This window comes from Spea bombifrons, chromosome 3, assembly GCF_027358695.1.
Source record: "Spea bombifrons isolate aSpeBom1 chromosome 3, aSpeBom1.2.pri, whole genome shotgun sequence".
NCBI lineage: Eukaryota > Metazoa > Chordata > Amphibia > Anura > Pelobatidae > Spea > Spea bombifrons.
The window spans coordinates 48,072,904-48,085,181 of NC_071089.1; the positions used below are offsets into that span (position 1 = coordinate 48,072,904).

General features: G+C 36.3%; 1 protein-coding gene across 1 annotated transcript; it reads left to right on the forward strand.

Moving 5' to 3' along the window:
- The first annotated feature begins 806 nt into the window (after positions 1-806).
- LOC128484829 (T-box transcription factor T-like) lies at positions 807-11,129 on the forward strand. The gene is made up of 8 exons (XM_053461388.1): positions 807-1,076; positions 3,174-3,438; positions 3,991-4,125; positions 5,340-5,401; positions 5,563-5,624; positions 7,886-8,062; positions 9,382-9,514; positions 9,622-11,129. Exons 1-8 carry the CDS (start codon positions 871-873, stop codon positions 9,881-9,883), a joined length of 1,302 nt encoding a protein of 433 aa, XP_053317363.1. The 5' UTR covers positions 807-870; the 3' UTR covers positions 9,884-11,129.
- Positions 11,130-12,278: the final 1,149 nt, after the last annotated feature.

A 12,278-nucleotide genomic window follows, 5' to 3' on the forward strand; every position in this document is an offset into this window, starting at 1 on the left:
CGCTGTAGTTAGCCCACCGAGGCTCCATAAAAAATGTTTCCCAGGATAAACGCTGGTAAGAGTTTAGGCTATTGAATATTTTGAAACGAACTCAACAAAAACAAATAAAACCATAAACACGGTTCCAATATGGGTTTTAGCGGACTAAAACATTTAAATAAAAAAAAATCGACTTTAAATACATTGTAGGTGCATTCTAAAGTCTCGCTCATGCATACATAATCTTCGGCCGTCCCTCATATTTTTAAATTGTAATTTTGGCGCACTGTCCGATAATTCAATTTACTTAACTTTTATCTATTAACACATACTTGTACCAGCCAGGTACTTTTGATATGCTATGTTGTAAAATATTGTCTTTGATCGACTAGAAGGAAAGGAAGAGGATTATTTCCTGCTGGTTTCCCTTTCAAAATCTCACACATGTGTGACAAGAAAACATACAAAAAGGCCCATTAAGGCAGCCATGCTTTTCAGCTGGTAAAATGTGAATTTTTAATTCTCCTGAGTGTTAGTTCCCAATTAAGCCCATCAAATTCAAACCAAGTCATGAGGCTTTGAGACACACCTCTTCCTCGCGGCACCTGTGGTCTTCCATGTAGGCGCAAACATTTAGATGTTTACATATACTCTAGCTTAATCTGAGGAGCAATTAAAAGTAGCTAACCGTGTCAGGTTTACACCAATCACTTCTGAGAGAGAGCAACATCAAACAAAGTTTTCAACCAATCAGAACGTTGCATGAAGACCGCCGGCGTCTTTAGTCATATCCAGTTGCGCAGGTTAGGAGTCTCATCAGTGTTGGCGAGTTAAGTTTTGTGGATTGTCATAGAGGGGATCGACTTTGTTCGCCATAGTCATCAATGCAGTATGACTACTAGTGGGACTGAAGGTTGTAGCAATGGTCTGTCTTGTAAAATGGATCACCTTCTAACAGCTGTAGAGCATGAACTACAGGCTGGTAGCGAGAAGGGCGACCCTACCGAAAGAGAACTTAAAGTTAATTTAGAGGACATCGATTTGTGGATACGATTCAAAGAACTTACAAACGAAATGATAGTCACCAAGAATGGCAGGTAAGGAACTATGAAGTTTGTTGTTCTGTGACATAGGGCAAACCCAGGCCACACCAAACTAATGTAAATGCGTATGTCAGTGATTTGGATGAATGAGGTTTTTCAGTGTGAATTAAATAGAAACGTGTTAAAAAGACAACTTCGTAGGTATAACTTGTCTTTTTATGATTTTTATTTAAAGAAGCACATAATAGTGAAATTTACTATCGCCACCGCTACAAAAATGTACAAAGCTGGACCTGTGAACTTACAGTAGTCTAATGTGTCTTCGATTAAGAATTGCAACGTTTTATAGTGTAATATTGCTAAATTAAATCTATTATTGTATACATTATGATGGTTTTTGTTTTCATCGCATCCTTACTTTGATCTAGTAATGTTTGTATTGTTGTTATAGAAGCTTTGATTATTTCTTAAAGGGAAACTGTCCCATTTCCCGGTTTTAGCATAACATTTTTTTTTACTGATTACTAGCTTGTTTATTTCGTTAATTGCTGTAATTGCTTTTGAGAAATGTAAACTTCATTTCATCTTATGAAAGCTGCAGTTGGTGGCAGAATCTGACCAGAAGTTATCCACTTTAGTTTGGGGTTTATTCACTAAATGATGAGTTGCAGGAGAGTTGTGGTTTTAACTGTCTCTCTTTACTATTCACTATGAAGGGCCAACACTGGCAAGTTTGTTCAGTGTCAAGGGCTGAGTTTGCCCCATATAATGTGGAAAGAAATGTCACTGATTTAACTAATCATTATACAAAGCTAGCCAAGCTCTTCCTGCAGCAGGAGCTCACTGTGGTTGGCTCTTTATAATTAATAGTAGAGTCAAGGAGCTGATACACAAACCTCATGAAACCTCTTGTGTAAAAACACTAAGATTAGTAAATACATATATGTATTGCTTTTTTATTGCTTATTCTAATATGTAAACATCCATTGAATAGGCTTTTTTTTATGCACAAAATTGTTATTTAAAATTTGGGCAACATAATGACCTGCTTTAATGGTCTCGGCACATTAACATATCCCTCATTTCAAAAGTCAAGAATAATATGACTACTTTTTTTTTCCTTTTCTAATAGTGTTATTCCTGTAGATATTCTCACTTACACACTTCTAATAAGTTTACGCTTATCATAGTAAACCATTGGTGCACTAGAAAAATGTATATTGGTAAATATTCAAAGGCAGGCAGAAGTCATAGCTCATGAAGTTTATATATAAAGGTTCTTTAGTCTATTTATTCTTACAGTCTGGGTTAGGAAATGTACATTTTTAAATAAAAACATTAAGTATAATAAAAAAATAAAAAAAATATTTTAGGCACAATAGTTTTTTTAATTTGTCCATATTTTGACTATATAAGGAATAGTACACTTTTATAAATGCATAGAAATATGGATTGCCATCATAATAGGTTTAACCACGTTGTGACGCATATAATGTCCCATAAAACTTGGTAAATATGATGTGATAGTACATCCTATGGCTTTTTTGCAATGGCAGGGATGTTTACCCACTAATATACAGGAGATCAGGCCTTAGATAGCCTGGGGTCTTCCCTACCATCTGAAGCCAGTATCACTGGCTCTGTACTGACAAGGTGTTATGACGTTCTTCAGCATGGAGAATGCTGGAGAATCAACAATGGAGAATGCTGAAGACGGCCAGAAACAAAGATAAGAGTATCAGTACTGACCCTCCTGAGACCTCTGATGAGTCCACATGCAGGTTGGTCACTGGTACCGGAGAAGAGAGAAAAACAGAGTTTCTGGACACTATTCAGTGTTTTTCATCAGGGGCAACTAACCTGTGGAAGACATCCAAGGTTCAATAGCAAATATATAATTTACAAATAATTGTACTAAATGACAGACAATAAGAAATTGGTAATAAAAAAAAGCCCTGTCTGAAAAGGGGAATCATGACTGAACAAAGATATGATAAAATGGCAAACAAGCTCTAGTTACAGGGAGCAGAGCTCCTGGCCATGAAGGGGCAGTATTGTTATTTTGCTTATACTAGGTTCAATTGCAAACTAACCAGGAAATGTTATTGCTACTTGTTTACTAATATAAAAAATCCTTTCTCTTAACTACAGACGAATGTTTCCTGTGCTAAAGGTTAATGTCACCGGTCTTGATCCAAATGCCATGTACTCTTTTTTGATGGATTTTATGACTGCTGACAACAATCGTTGGAAATATGTGAATGGAGAGTGGGTACCAGGTGGCAAACCTGAGCCTCAGGCTCCCAGCTGTGTTTATATCCACCCAGACTCTCCCAACTTTGGTGCTCACTGGATGAAAGCCCCAGTTTCATTCAGCAAAGTTAAACTTACCAATAAGATGAATGGTGAAGGACAGGTAATATATATCTACCATATTAACTTTCTATTCATTTTGTTACTTTGTACAGAGATGGGCATTAATCTGTGTTATTGTGCCACTTAACAGTGTAACATATGGGTTTCAGGCTTGATTGTTTTTTTTGTAACCCCAGAACCTTAATAGTTGATAAATTATTCTAAAACTCAATGTTTTATCAATATAGTTAAAAAGCGTGTGGAGATAAGTTAAAGACAGGACTGCTAAAAGCCCAAGATGGACATGAATGAATCTGAATCGAGGCCTATCATTAGTGACATAGTGAGGGAAGTAAGGGGTCGTTTTTTAACTAGATTAAAAATAGTTAAGTTTTAGGGACATTGGTTTTGAGATTTATGTCAGGATTCTCTCACGTGTGTGTGTGTGTGTGTGTGTGTGTGTACTTCTTTTTCCTAAGCAGTGTCATATACCTTGCCTCTTATTTGATGGCATCAGTTGAAAAATTGTGCCAGTAAGATGTTATCTTTTATTGAAATAGTACAATCCATGGTCGACAGTACCATAGCTAAACTCTGCTTTTGTTTCTTACAGATTATGTTAAATTCATTACATAAGTATGAACCCAGAATTCATATAGTAAGAGTTGGAGGACCACAGAAAATGATTACCAGTCACTCATTTCCAGAAACACAATTCATAGCTGTGACAGCCTACCAAAATGAAGAGGTATGAAATCTTACCAAGCTTTGACAATACTTTACTTAATAGACTGCAATAGCTTCAGTACAAAAAAATAAGATTTACAAAAAATTGCAGAGTGGCTACCACACAAAAACAACTGCACAATCATTCATTAAGCACTAATTACAGATTATAACTGAAATATATTTAATTAAATTGGTGAGTAATATCATACAGATTTGTGCAAGCAATTAGTCTTTCTAGGCTTTGGGCAACACAATGTGAAATACAGCATAGAAACATACATACACACACACATACTTGTATGCTACATTACACACTTTTAATGCAATAATATAAAATATAACAAACTACTGAAGCCTGACACCAAGTGCTCCCTAAAAAGCTAAAAATGGCAGTCATTTTTTTTTAATTGATTTTATAGTATAACATTTACAAGAAACCACACCCCATATTCACAGATACACATGAAAATTCACATGTCAGCACTGGCCCCAGTGTAAACATAGCAATACATGAATATCTCCATAACAATCTTGTGAACTACTTACTTTTTCGCAACTTTTAATGCCTTCACTTAAAGCAGTTGCTGCCAATGTCTTAACAAAGTTATATATGTGAGTAATATTTTTGTAATAACATTTTGTTTGATTCAGAAAAGCGTAAGAGATTAGTTATAAAATAGTTTAAATTGTAAAGGCAAATTATACAATAAATTTATTAAAGTTGTTTACTCATTTCCAAAAACATAATGTGATCAGGACATTCATCTGAGATAACTGTCGTTGTTTGAGAACCTTCTTTTGTACATTTTTCTTGTACTGAAAAAAATGAAATACACTTTCTGGGGGGAAAAAGGTTATATCCTTTCCTTTAAAGGAGAAGGGAAAGCCCTGTGTCATATGCGATTGCATATGTATTTACCAACAATCTTCAGGTACACAAAACATTGAATATTGATGGTGTGTATTTGTTAACACTGGCTACATAGAGCACCTAAATAAATTGACCAGCAGGAATTTCTGTGTATGCTGTTTACTATTATTGTGTGAAATTGCATGTATTTCAGTTATTTGTACAGCAACAATCTGAGTTAAACTTTTAACACCTGTACAATATTATAGTCAAGTTAATATGGAATTGACATTAAAACATAACCCAAATATACTCTATGCAGATTGTATAATTCAACATGTTGCCTTGTTAAATTTGCTGTAACTTTTTTTTTTTTCTTTCAGATCACTGCTCTAAAAATAAAACACAATCCATTTGCCAAAGCTTTTCTGGATGCCAAGGAAAGGTAATGTTTCGGTAGTATTAATTTTATTATGAAAATCTATTCTGTTTACAGCATGTTATTTAATTTGTAGGGATATGAAACACATTGAAATCTGGAAATGTATTCTATGCTTTTATTTTTTTTACCTGCTCATTGTTTTTGTTTTGTTTTTTTATTGTCAGAAGTGACCAAAAAGATTTCATCAATGAAACTGAAAACAGTCAACAATCTGGGTATTCTCAGTGTAAGTTACTGTACATAACTCATATGTAAATCTTGATGTGACAATTGCAGGTGAAATATTTTTAAAAGCTGAATTAATTTCAGGTCAGCCGCTCTTAACCCGTGCTCTATAGCCTGTTAAACATTTATTACCCTTCAAATCATCTATTGAAGATGATTTAATTTTAAGGTAAAGTCATTCACAAATGTATCTATCAAATACCCAAATTTTCATCAGACATAAGTTCCTAGTATCAGGGGGGGGGGGCACCCAGTACTGGTGTATTGGACCCAGCCAAGCAGGGGCATGCTGTGGTGGGTGCCATGGGTGCACGGGACAGAGGTGCCCAGCAGGGTCACGTAACGTTAACACATGGCAGTTGAGAGGTGGTCTGTGATTGAGACGAGTCTACACGAGGTTAGAGGGATATGTGTTGTAATGGAAGAGTCAGTGTGTATATGTTTAGCGCTTGAGTCAGTTTTTGCGTATGTATAGTAGACTTGTGCACTCCAAATTTGTATGTACTTATTTTTTACTCCCTCAACATGGGAAAGGGACAAGCATGGACATAGATGTTCTGATTACATTTTAACTTACATTTTAAATTATTTAATATTTAAGGGCTTTTTTAACTTTAAAATGAGAAGCCAATTCTTGAAATAATGTTCCTGAATTGTGTTTCAGTAATGCATTTACACTACCAGCAAAGTTTGTGTTTTTTTTTTTTTTAGTTTTGTAAAGCACACAATAAATAATAATAATAAAAATATATATATATATCGTTCACAAATTTGTCAGGCAGTCCAGGGCAGTGTGTCCATTAGATCCAGCTCTGCCATTGCACAATCTCTGTGGTGCCCAGAAAACTGTTGACAAAGTTGTATATTTTTAGATTATAAAGCAGCATTGGGTTCTGTCAGTGCATGCCCTAGTGGTTTTATTGCTGCCGCTGCCAAAAAATTGTCCACTAGCATGGGGCTGGATGCATCTGCCCAGTGCTCTAATACTGCAACTCTTATAACCTTCCTTACACTAAGGAATCAATTCATATGCAATGTCAACTTTTTGGAGAAATCCAGTCCTGTGCCATCTGACTCAACCTTTCTTACTCTGAGAAATCAAAACAGTCAAGTTTTTTGGGGGAGGATTTAGTCCTGCAGCATGCTGCTGGATTTAGGTAAAAAGTGAGTCTAGAAGGTGGCATAGACCCCCCCCCATTTGAAAATATTAGTCTGAATTTTGTTTCCAAATGGGCGGAAAACCCTTCTGAATTTCATCCAAACTGAAAGATCAGGAAGCAAAATTTGTTCATCCAAATTGAGTTGGAGTATTGGTGCCTCTAAGGTTAATGGCACTTGGAAGAGGAGGTGTAGGGCAAAGAAAGTGTGTGTAGTATATGTGTACAGTTCTAGAGTGAGTTAGCATGTTAGAATGTGTGTATTACAGTATCTTTATGGGAGGATCATAAGGCAGGACTTTGTGAGTAATTTCATATGATTCAAATTGAGACAAAAAAGGTACTTATCTGGGATAGATTCTGTAGCCCTGGGGTCTCTTCCTTAGTCTGATATCTTGCAATGCAATAGCTGTAGGACGGGAAAGGAGCAAATGCATATAGAGGGTTCTGTAGAATGCTTACATGCTTTTTCAAGTGGGACACCACATAAATTTAAAGGGGCCTTTCAGCTACCAGATAAATTAAAGTGCAAATGATGATCAGAGTATCCCTTTAACAATGCTTTACTCATGGGCATCCAAGCTATGCTTTTAGCATATGCCTAGTTGGGTTGGCCCATCATGTAAACGAACTTTCCTTTTGTGTACTATTTCATCCTGTCTTTAGTAAATAGACCCCAGCATCTTTATAGACATAAACCTCACTTTGAGTGTTAGAACCATGTGTAGGATAGTGGCAGAGAGGCGCTGCTGCCTTAACCAAACCACAAAGGGGCATATAAAGGGGACATGTCTTCAAGTGTCTATGCACAGCAAGGATAGAGAACAAATATAACATGGGGTGGGGTAAAAGCCTATTGGTAAGAGGAAGGTCTTAACTCAACTATGAACCAGTTTATCATATTATGTGCTCTTTTCTATGCACAATAAAAATGAATTTCAAAGTCCACATTGTCAAGAGACCGTGTCAGAAGCCTGGCAATCCGCTATTGTACTACAATGCATGCTTCCTCCTTAACATATGCAGATGGTGGGTAGAATATTAAGAAATAACATTGCACGAAATAACTTTGCTGTTCTCTCTTTGTGAATATTGCATATTCTAGTGGGTAGCTGGCTGATTCCTGGATCTAGTTCACTTTGTTCGTCTGCCAATCATCATTCTCAGTTTGGAGGTCCTTTAACCCTTTCCTCATCCCATGGCTGTGAAAGATTTACTTCATTGAGAAACCACAGATCGTCTCCGTATACAAGTCCATATACCTACAGAAATAATTCTCCCTGTAAGTATTTTTTACATTTTAAGCATATACAACATGTACTCAGTCCCCAGTCAATTTTCTTATTAATTTCAATTTTACTAGTGCAACTCAGTTTAACCCTTGAATAAGTATGCTCCCCAAAAACCTTCTACCTCTGAATACATATAAAAGTAAGACTCACTCTTCCTTCCCCTCTCCATTACACACATTTTTCTTTTTTTCCTTTTTGTCTCTCTCTTCTGTTTCCCATTTATTCACTCTCCCCAGCATTTCTGTATTTTCCTGACTCCCTCATATCTGGAGGCACACCTGGCACACATTTTCTGCCAAAAACATTTTTCCACTGCTGTCAGCCGTTTAGACTCTTCCCAGGGATCCTTAGGGATCTCCGATGACACAGGGGAACCCATAAAAAAACAGACCAGTGGGTTTCCCTGGTAAGCAGTCTGGCTGCTGATTTCTGTTTGCAGCCCCGTGACAGCTTATATAATCTTGTATTATGGTAGGAGAGAACCTAGGGTAAGTGGCACCTAGGTGAAATTTTTTTTTGTTTTTTGTTTTGCCTCCCTTCCAGAACTAACCCTAACAATATACAATAACACACAATCACTAGCACTATACAATTACACACACTTTCTCTTTGTCTTCACCTCTTTGTCTACGTTACCACTAACCATAGCTCTTATTTGACACTCTAACTCCATATACTAAGATACAGGTATCAGTGGAGTAACAAAAACTGTTGTGGCCCCTTAAGCTCTTCCCATACACACACAGTAGCATACTTACACACATACTAACACACACTAACATACGTACATAAATACAACCATACCTTCACCCCCCCTCTACCTTTGTTTGCTGAGGAGTGGGGTCCAACTGCATACTTTAACACATTCTCTCACACACGCACACACACACACACACTAATATACTTACTTGCTGAGGAGGGGGAAGTCCACTAGCTGGCATGTCTTCTGCTCCAGCTGTCAAAGAGGAGACCAGGCTGAGAGCCTGATCGCACATCCACCACCAAGGATATAGCCCATTAAAAAAGGGGCTGGGTCAGAGCGGAGGGGAATAGAAAGGTGGTGGTTTAGAGCAGAGGAACGCAGGTAAGAGCAGAGAGGATAGATGAGGTGGAGGGGTCAGGGTAAGGCTGTGTGAAACATTAGACAGGGCAAGAGAGGACACTGGTCATTGTGGGAATTGAAATGATAGATGTGACAGGGACCAAACAGTCCTTACTCTAAGCCCCACTCAGTGCAACAATTGCCATGGTGACTTGGTTATTTTAGTTGTACAATAAGAAATCATTAACGCTTATTTTATAATTGCAGCAAGTTTCACAGACAGCCCTTCTACATGTATCCCCATGTTTCAATCAAATGACCATTGGCCTGGATTACAGATGCAATCACATTCAAATATGCTCTCAATAAGTCATACCAATGGAACCTCCACAAGTTCTTGGTATGTATTTCAGGAGAGACACTTAAGTTTTACGTATGTCATCATAATCAAGTATTTATTTGCTAAATTTATGACCAAATGCTTTTTTTTTTTCTTCCTCAATGCAGTCAATATCCCAGTTTGTGGTCTGTAAGCAGCAGCACAATAGGACCACTGTCTCAGTCAGGAGGGGTTACGAATGGAGCAGGATCTCAATACCTAAGGAGCTCTACTACACATTATACACCATATAACCAAATAGTCCCTTCCCCATCAATGGAATCCCCTTTATATGAAGGCGGCAACACTGACTTGGAAGATAACCAGTTTGAGATTTTAACACAGGAAAGATTAGCACCAGTTTGGCCTCCGCTGACACCTTCATTATAAAGAAAGGACTTGGAGTTGTCTTTAAAATATCATAAAATATCATCCAAATATAGTGGCATTTAACTTATGGGGGTTTTAAAAATATTAGGAAATGAAAATTATTTTCCTATGGGATGGAAATATGTCTAAAATGGTTTAAATGGCAAAATTGCCTGATTATATAAAAAAAAAAAACCGTGTACACTATGCTCTTGTATTTGTTGATAAAAACAAACTAAATTAATAAGTAACAAATACTATGCAGGGACAGACATGCACACATACGTTCAAACTGAAAACAGTGGTTTAATATTTAATAGTATTGGCCATTCCTCTGAGTTACACTATATGGCATAAAATGCAAATTAATTATTATATTTATTATAACGCATATATGATGCACATAACGAGGCCACAAAAACATGTAGCCAACAAAATTAAAAAAAACTATTTAAATTGCAACAAATCGGTTTGCTTGCAAAGCTTTTAGCAGAGCATATAAATATTGTAAATTCATGTTTTAAAAACTGTTTGACAGGGTGATATCACAATAAAATTTGTTTGTATGCAGTGTATTATATTCAAACCTTTATTGTTGTTTGTGATGTGCACAATGATTTGATGTTCATAATAAAACTGCCAAGATGGTCTCATGTGTTTAAATACACACATACATTCTGAGGTTACTGTAATGGGAACCAGGGGGTTTAGTGGGACTGGACATAGTTTATATAACCATATTAGCATGGAAAAGGGAGTTGATGTAGACAGGAAAAAAGAATTAACATAATTAATACTAGCAAAGGATTTATGCAGACACCATTGGCCCCAGACTAATCTCACACATTCAACAAAAGCAAATACACAACAGAGGTGAAGATATTGGGGAAGTAACACTAGACTAGACGGTGAGTCAGTGTTAATATACATACAAATGGAATGAAGGTGAAAATACAAAATACTACAATTTAACCCCTGTAAGTCAACGTACAATTGAAATCTCACTTTTTTTTTTTTTTTAAATAATAGCCTTACACTTACATTTTAATATTAAGTTCAGTTGAATAGTTGGTTGTTTTTAACATAATAATTGTTTAAATATCATGCTTGACATCATAATTAAGCTTGTGAGTAGGGCCATCTTTACCTAATGTATCTGTTTTTCTGTCAGTTCTGGCTGTCATACTCCTTGAATATATGTGCATGTACATATTGTATGAAGTGCTGCATAAATTGTCGGCACTATATAAATTTAACCCCTTGAGAACCAGGCTGTTTTTTAAATTTTTTTGTACCCTTTGTGACCAAGGCTGTTTAAACACTTTTGCGGCGATTGTGTTTAGCGGTAATTTTCTCCTCTCCCACTTAGTAACTTTCTTAAGATACTGTTGTTTTGATCATTTCATATAATTTCTTCTATATATAAAAAACCCAAAAAACTAAATATGATGAAAAATTAAAAAAAAATGTTCTTACTTTTATTTGAAGAATCTTTTTATAAAAAAGTTAATGAAAATTTTGCTTTTTTTCTGCAAGTTATTGGGCAGTTTGCTATTTCAAATCCAGTTATCCAAAATCTGGTCATTCTGCCCAATGTGCTATGTGCAAGTTACCACAACAAACCATGTATTTTTGGAAACTAGACACCCCAAGGTATTTCAAATGCTGGTATTTTAACCCTTTCCATGCACTAATTCTACTACCACTCTTTGTCAAAATTTGTGGTAGTAATTTATTTTGTATTTTTTTTTTTATCACACTTCAGGTAGGAATTTACCGCTCCTGGTATATGTCACTGTCAAACAATATGTGTTCAGCATATTACAGTGATATGCATTGGTTTGTCCGGTTGTTTGGTAAAATGCCACATTTGGGAAGTGCACATTTTTCAACTTGGAACTTTTACATCTGGTCCTACTTACCCCATCAAACCATATATTTTTGAAAACTTAGACACCCGGTGTATTTCAAATGGCAGTACTTTTCCATGCACTAATTTTACCACCAGCCTTTGTGGTAGTAATTTTGTTTTTCATTTTCAATGAAAAAAAAAATCGACATTGGGAGATCTTAAAGACAGATCCAAACTTGGATGATATTCCAGGACCATGTCGAAAAATAATTTTTCGAGCATGCACCAAACATTAAAAATAAATTGAGGAGTTTACTTAAAGGTGCCTCAGAGGAGTACAATCCCATTAAACAGGCTTTCAGAGATGTGGGTGTTGCTTAGCATGTAGAACCACCATGGGGAGGAATAAAGCTACCACAGACTTACACTACAGATAGGAACTATAAGATAAATAAACAAGTTGCCTGCCACTCTAAGAAAGAGATGTCCCTGTGGCTTCCAATATGTGGGACCAGAGTGGAGACTTGCATAGAGATCACAGTGTGATTGGTGCAGGGGGATCGC

What these genes read in the sequence shown, in the direction of transcription:
- LOC128484829 (XM_053461388.1), top strand. Translation starts at nt 871, where the DNA reads ATGACTACTAGTGGGACTGAAGGTTGTAGCAATGGTCTGTCTTGTAAA. An exon ending in ATAGTCACCAAGAATGGCAG is followed by an intron (nt 1,077 to 3,173) that starts GTAAGGAACTAT and finishes TCTTAACTACAG; the next exon opens with ACGAATGTTTCCTGTGCTAA. An exon ending in ACAATCTGGGTATTCTCAGT is followed by an intron (nt 5,625 to 7,885) that starts GTAAGTTACTGT and finishes TGCATATTCTAG; the next exon opens with TGGGTAGCTGGCTGATTCCT.